Below are 6,923 nucleotides of genomic sequence, written 5' to 3'. Positions count from 1 at the left end.
AGCGCCAGGCCCGGCCGTCGCCGACACTGCGCAGGGCCGCGGCCGCCCTCCCCGGGACGGGAAGCCGAAAGGGCCTTTTTGTTTGTTTTTAATGATAAACACGTGTAAATAGTCTGTTAATATAAATACAAAACATTATTAAATTCTTAACCTGGTCATCTTTATGAGAAGTTCCCAGGCACCGCGCTGGTTATTCGGTGGCTCCTTCACAAAGAAACCAACACGGGGCCCAGGGGCCACCCAGCTGCTCAAGGGTTAATCACAGAAAAAGCCAGAGGAGCAAAAGATGCTCAGAAACCGTGCTTAGGCCCAGAGTTCAAGCCCCAGGACTGGCAGAGAGGGAGAGAGGAGAAAAACACGGCCGCTAGCCGCAGCCCCCCCCCGGACGATGCCAGGCCGAGGCCTCTGCCCGGGGAAGAGCGCTGCTGAGGGCCTTCAGCCCTGCTGCACCTGCCCTCGCTGCCCGCGAAGGACGTTGGTCCTCCAGGCCTGCCCCAGCCCTCCTGAGCGGCTCGGGTCTGCAGCTCATTAGAGTGGACTTCGGGACTGGCCAGCTCCCGTTACAAGGACGTTCTCCAACTGCGTCTTCCAGACAGAAGCACAAAAGGCTTCCAGAAGGATAGGAGGCTGCCCACCTCAGCCCTCTGCCGTCGCTTTTGCTCACACAGCTTCTAGAGTGTTCCACACGAGGATGCCCACTTCTGTTTGCCAGGCTTCTGGTTCAGGATGGCCGTCTGCTTTGTTCTTATTTTCAGTTCTATCTACATTGTGTTGGCACTTTTTTTTTTTTTTTATCCATCGTGGGGCTTGAACTCTGGGCCTGGGCGCTGTCCCTCAGCTCTTCAGCTCAAAGCTAGCCCTCTACCATTTGAGTCACAGCATCACTTCCGGTTTTCTGGTGGCTCATTGAAGATAAGAGTCTCTCAGACTTTCTTGCCCAGGCTGGCTTTGAACTATGATCCTCAGATCTCAGCCTCCTGAGCTAGGATTATAGGAATGAGCCACTGGTGCCTGACAGTCCTGGGATTTTTTTAACTCAGGGCCTGAGCACTGTCCCTGAGCTTTTTTGCTCAAGGCTGGCATCTACCACTTGAGCCACAGCTCCACTCCCAGCTTTTTTTTTTTTTTTTTTTCTGAGTAGTTTCTTGGAGATCAGGGAGTTTGGGATTTTCCTGCTGGGGCTAGCTTAAACTTTGATCCAAGGATCTCAGCCTCCTGAGCAGCTGGGATTACAGGTATGAGCCACCAGTGTGAAGCCTAGCTTCACTTTATTTTAGATCAGTTGATGAGAAACACAGCCTTGACTTGGGTGAAATGTGGTCCAGTGTGATGCGGAGGTTGGTGATCATCCTGCAGGTCCAGCCCCCCCCCCCCATGCTGCTGCTGGGCAGAGCGTGGCAGGAAGGAGTTTGTCCTTGCTCTGTGGTTCACTTTCCAGCTGTGCTAAAAACCTGACTCCTTCCTGTCTGTGTGGGGGGCCCTGCGACCACATCTGAGCAAGTCAACCCCGACCACCGCACAGCCAGCTCCCCCCTCGGACCCTGCTCTTTCACTGCCCGGTTGGTGCAGGTCTGTGGGGTGCGGGACAGGTGGGGTCTGCCTCCTGCCAGAGAACCCTCCCTGAGGACGCAGAGCCGTGCCTGGGCGGTGAGCAGCCGCCATACCGCCTCCACACACGGGGCCCAGGACCCCCTGCATCTGAGTGTCACCCCTGTTTGATCTGTGTCCGAGGTGGGGTCCGATGTGTCCCTGGACTGCCTGAGCCCCAGACCAAAGTCTCGTACCTGCAGTGATGTTGCAGAGGGGGACACCCCCGCACCCCAGCAGATCCGTGTCCACGTTATCTGCATGGCTTCGCTGCAGGGCCTGTTTCTGGGTCAGGAAGCCAGGCCCTGTGTGCAGCTGCTGACAGCACCTGCCTGCCCCTGGTCTTCCCTCCATCTCCGAGAATGACTGGGTCCCCTCATGTTCACCAGTAACCCGGCCGGGCAGTGCGCAGGCCGCTTGCAGCACACAGGGCCCTACAGATGAACAGTTCAGAGCTCATCCTGTGGATGAGTGGGTGGCAAGCCGGGTTCACCCTCACTCAATGCTGGTGGGAGAGCAAATTGCCGAAGTCACCGCACAGAGTCCCGCTCCCCAGGGAAGGGGCAGCATGGTCACCGCGCTGCGGTGCAGTGTCTTCCTGTGGGGAAGTCATCCAAGCGGGGCTGAGATCCTCGGTGGCGGCTACATCTTGGGAGCTGTGAAGGCCCTGGCCAGGGTCACAGCCTCCAGCTGTAACAGCCATGGAGTGGACCCGACACGCCCAGTGTGGAGAAACAGGACTGGCCACCAACACCTGGGACACACAGCACAACTCAGCTTGCCTCTGTGCTGCAGGGTCCTAGATCTGACCCCCCGGCACAGCCTGGCCCCTACCCGCGTAAACACAGACTTCCAGGCCAGGGAGGAGGGGGCCAGCTTCAAGGGAGGGCAGAGCCAGGAGGGAACATGGCACAATTTGGGGCCTATGGGCATGAGCAGGGGAGGAAGCCAGTCTGTGTGAGGAAGTGAACGTGGCCGGAGCAGAGGGGCTGTGGCCTGTGGGCAGGGGGGGGCGTGCCTGTCCATTCACGAGCTCCCTGTGGACAGCTTCTGTGTCCTAAGTCCTTCGAGTGTGTGAACCTGGGATGCACACCGGAGGCAATGTTGGTGATCGCTGCACAGCCACTGGAAAGAGGTCAGCTGTGAGCTAACCCAGGGCTGCGTAAGGTTGCCATGCAATGGGCTGGGGCAGTAGCACACGCCTGCGGTCCCTGCACTCAGCAGGCAGGGATGGAGGATGGCGGAGCCCCAGGGCAGCCTAGGACCGCACACACACACACAGCCCCCACAAGGCAGGACGATGTCCGTGTGTGCTCCCTCAGCAGCACCTGGCATCCACGTGCCCCGCTGCAGCCCTTGCTGCCCTCCAGGAGGACCCCACACCCAGCTGGGGCTCCCTGGACAAAGACATCTGGACAGACAGAAATCTGGTGTCCAGCTTGAGCACAGGTCCCAAGCCGGTTTGGTGGGCACCCCCTGCCCCGCTGGGGGCCGCCCCGGCCTCTGCCGGCCGGGCGCCCTGGGAAGCCTGTGCCCGCTCCGGCCGCAGGTCAACTGCCGGTCAGGGGCTGGTCCTGCTGGGACAGGTGCCTACAGCCTCTGCGTTCCTGAGGCCAGGCCGCCCTCCCGTGGCTGGCCGCGGAACTGCATGAGCCCGAGCGCTGGCAGCCCTGGCTTTATCCCATCCTGCGCTTCTCAGAAGAGGGCCTCCCCTCCCGACAAGTTCCCGAGGTATTAACTGCTTCTCTGGGGTATTCCAGAAACTGGCAGTTGGCCGCAAAGCTGACAGGAAGCTTGACAATGCTGCCCTCGATAGAAAAGAAAGCCCTCCCCATGACCATCCCTGCTTTTGATCTCCAGCCGTGACCCTGATCTGGTCCTTGTGTAAACACCCCACGTACCCCAGAACTGAAGCAGGCCTCAAGCCAGAAGTCCTCTGGGGGTGGCCAACGCCCTCAATAAAGTCTGTCCCCCCAAGACTCATCTGTCACGTAAGAGCTTTTCTAGGGTATGAGTTCAGGGCATTAGTTCATAACGAATATGCAAATATGCTGTGAGCTATAAAGACTTAAAAAATTAGTTTAAAATCATTTTTCTGTGAGTATGGGGTCTTGAACTCAGAGCCTGAGCACTGTCCCTTAGCTTTCTTGTTCAAGGCTGGCATTCCACCAACTGTCTTGGGGATTAATTGGAAATAAGAGTCACTGTAGCTGGCTTCAGACCCTCATCTTCAGATCTCGGTCCCCTGAGCAGCTGGGATTATAGGCATGTGCCACTGGTGTCTGTTGAGAAATTAGTTTAAAGCTGGGAAGGTTGTAGCCCAATACAATCTCTCCTCTTAATTTTCCACATTCTCAAACACATTCACTTAGACCTGTGACGGAAGGAATCTGTGGTGTTTTGCTGCCTGTATCAGAGCACCTGGGAGTGAACATCTATTTCTTGATATTGGTCACAGATGGCGTTGAGGCTTGGAGAGAAGAGCCCCCCGCCCCCTGCAGCCGCCACCCCGGGATGTCCTGGTCAGTGGGACTCGGTGTAGACTTTCTAGGGGAGCTGGGGAGGGGAGACACACACACAGTCAAGTTATAGCAGAGGAGAATGGGTTCAGGGGTCCTCAAGGCCTGCCTGGACCTGCTGAGCTGTGTGGTGCTGGACACAGCACGAGGCGCCAGGTTCTCTACTTCGCTGGTGCAGTCCCTTGCGCAGCCCTGCCGGGTGCGATTAGCAGCCGCTTCAGGGCAAGGGCCTTTCCAGGGCAGACAGGACTGGGGGTGAGGGAGGTGACACCTCAGGGACTCTGGCTGGTGCCCCCAAAGGCTTCTCCAGACAGGTACACATGCCAAGGTCATGGTCCCTTCTGTCTCCTCCCTTGAGCATTGCCTCTCCTCCATCCTCACTTCAGCCCTGGGCTCCACATCGAGGCTCAACCTGAGATCTCTACCTCCAGCTCTACTTCCAGAGACTTGCAATGAGTCTCAGGGCTGAGCGGAGACTCGGGCCAAAGGCAGACTCCCCTGCAGGTAGTAAGTGGAGGCCAGGCCAGGCCCTGCCCGGGCCAACCGTTTCCACACTGCTACCAATCACGTGCACAGGAGGATGAAGAGGCCTCCTGAGCCCACCGGGAAGACAGAGCAGGGAAAGCGGCTGTGGCCCGGTATGTAGCCAGGAGGTGTGGTCCACTTCCCGTCCTGAATTTGGGCCTGGGCGATGAGTTCATCAGGGAAGACTTCTCCGTGTGGAGCAACCGAGTGACCATTTTTATCTGCAGTGACAAAAACTGCAGAATTGGTGTGGAAAGTCCCTCTCAGGAGGGCTCGAGCCTGGGGCCTCACACAGCCCTGCGTCCCGGCCCCCCGCAGGCTTCCCAGGAAGGAACTGCAGTTCAGCCCGCCCACCCTCTCTCCCTTCTTTTTTCTTTCTTCCTTTCTCGCCTTTCTTCTCACCACCTGGTTATTTTGGAGACTGCCCAGGCTAATTTCAAACTAAGATCTCCCTATTTCAGCCTCCTTAGTAGATGGAATTTGAGGCATAAACCACCAGTACCTAGCAGTCTTCAGGTTTCATAGAGTGCCATGACTTTGGTGGGGTTTTTTGTTTTTTTGTTTTTTTTTTTTTTGGTTGGTCATGGGGCTTGAACTTGGGGCCTGGGCGCTGTCCCTCAGCTCTTCAGCTCAAGGCTAGCCCTCTACCACTTGAGCCACAGCACCACTTCTGGCTTTTTCTGCTTATGTGGTGCTGAGGAATCGAACCCAGGGCCTCATGCATGCAAGGCAAGCGCTCTACCACTGAGCCACCTTCCCAGCCCATGTTTGTGAAAAACAGTGTTTGGACTCTGGTTCATTCAACAAGTGGTGTTTATTTGTATGCAGTCATTGTGGCACCTGAGCCATTTGTTCTCACAGGTGTAAGGAGAGTTCATATCAACAGCAAGCAACAGGCGTCTGTGATGTCCACAGCTTTCCAGAGCCCCAGAGAGCAAGCAGGGAACAGAGCTCGACCCCGTCAGGTCCTCCAAAAATGTCTCTGCAGTCCAGGTCTGTGTCTCCTCACTAAAGGACACGACAAAGATTAGGAAATGGTTGTGCGGGGCGGAGGGAGGGAAGCCGCCTCCCAGGCAGGTCAGCGCTCCAGACCCACCCCTCAGAACAGCCGGTGCTGACCCCCAGGGGGGCACCAGGGCCATGTGGGGTCTGAAGAACCGCCTTTCACCGGAGAAACCCGCCGGGGTCCCTGGAGCTAGAACTGCCAGCAGGCTGTCCTGACCCTGGGCCTGTCCTGACCCGGGGCCTGTCCTGACCCTGGGCCTGTCCTGACCCTGGGCCCGTCCTGAGCCGGGGCCCGTTCTGACCCTGGGCCTGTCTGACCCTGGGCCCATCCTGAGCCGGGGCCCGTCCTGACCCTGGGCCTGTCCTGACCCTGGGCCTGTCCTGACCCGGGGCCTGTCCTGACCCGGGGCCTGTCCTGAGCCGGGGCCAGTCCTGAGCTGGGGCCTGTCCTGAGCCGGGGCCTGTCCTGACCCTGGGCCTGTCCTGACCCTGGGCCAGTCCTGAGCCGGGGCCCGTCCTGACCCTGGGCCTGTCCTGACCCTGGGCCCATCCTGAGCCGGGGCCCGTCCTGACCCTGGGCCTGTCCTGACCCTGGGCCCGTACTGACCCGGGGCCTGTCCTGACCCTGGGCCTGTCCTGACCCTGGGCCAGTCCTGAGCCGGGGCCCGTCCTGACCCTGGGCCTGTCCTGACCCTGGGCCAGTCCTGAGCTGGGGCCTGTCCTGACCCGGGGCCTGTCCTGACCGGGGGCCCGTTCTGAGCTGGGGTGTCTCCTGACACCCCTATGTGTCTGCTCAGGGAGCGGGATGGCGGGGGTGGATGCTGGCGCCCCCGTGTGGTGGATGGCGGGGGTGGATGCTGGCGCCCCCGTGTGGGGGTTGGGGGCCCGCGGCTGCACATACCAGCGGCAGGCACTGTACCAGGAACCCGGTCCGCGGCCAGCAGCGCGTGCGGCTGGACTCACCCACCTGGATGCAGCACAGGCTCCAGCACTGGTTGTGGCTGCTGCACAGGTCTCTGTCGGGCTGCGGGAAGGCTGGGTCAGGGGTCGGAGGCCAGCTCCCTGGGCTGCCCCCCGCGCCCTCCCCCGCAGCCCACCTTGCGCCAGGCCACGCACTGCAGCATGGTCTTGGTGGTGCAGAACTTGTCTGGCTGCCTGCCAGTCTGCACGCAGCAGTCGCTGTAGCAGTCCTTATGGCTGGAGCACCGATGTCCGTTGGGCTGCGGGAGTGGCCACATCAGCTCCAGATGCTGGGCCCAGGCCAGCCTCACAGTCCCCTCCCCCGCC

The 6,923-nt window shown here is 59.5% G+C and overlaps 1 protein-coding gene across 1 annotated transcript; it reads right to left on the bottom strand.

Annotated features, from left to right (window-relative positions):
- Nucleotides 1–6,429: 6,429 nt before the first annotated feature.
- Nucleotides 6,430–6,874, bottom strand: Lrcol1 (leucine rich colipase-like 1). Its single transcript, XM_013023031.1, has 2 exons — nucleotides 6,734–6,874; nucleotides 6,430–6,660 (listed from the first exon to the last, which is right to left on the bottom strand). Exons 1-2 carry the CDS (start codon nucleotides 6,872–6,874, stop codon nucleotides 6,430–6,432), a joined length of 372 nt encoding a protein of 123 aa, XP_012878485.1.
- Nucleotides 6,875–6,923: the final 49 nt, after the last annotated feature.

Source organism: Dipodomys ordii, unplaced genomic scaffold (assembly GCF_000151885.1).
Source record: "Dipodomys ordii isolate 6190 unplaced genomic scaffold, Dord_2.0 Scaffold66, whole genome shotgun sequence".
Taxonomy (NCBI): domain Eukaryota; kingdom Metazoa; phylum Chordata; class Mammalia; order Rodentia; family Heteromyidae; genus Dipodomys; species Dipodomys ordii.
Note: the sequence above shows the minus strand (reverse complement) of the source record. Positions and strands in the feature narration are given on the sequence as shown.

Excerpts from the sequence above, each read along its gene's own strand:
- Lrcol1 (XM_013023031.1), bottom strand. The coding sequence starts at position 6,874 with ATGTGGCCACTCCCGCAGCCCAACGGACATCGGTGCTCCAGCCATAAG. Across the intron at positions 6,661-6,733 it reads AGTGCGTGGCCTGGCGCAAG|CCCGACAGAGACCTGTGCAG; the intron begins GTGGGCTGCGGG and ends GCCTTCCCGCAG.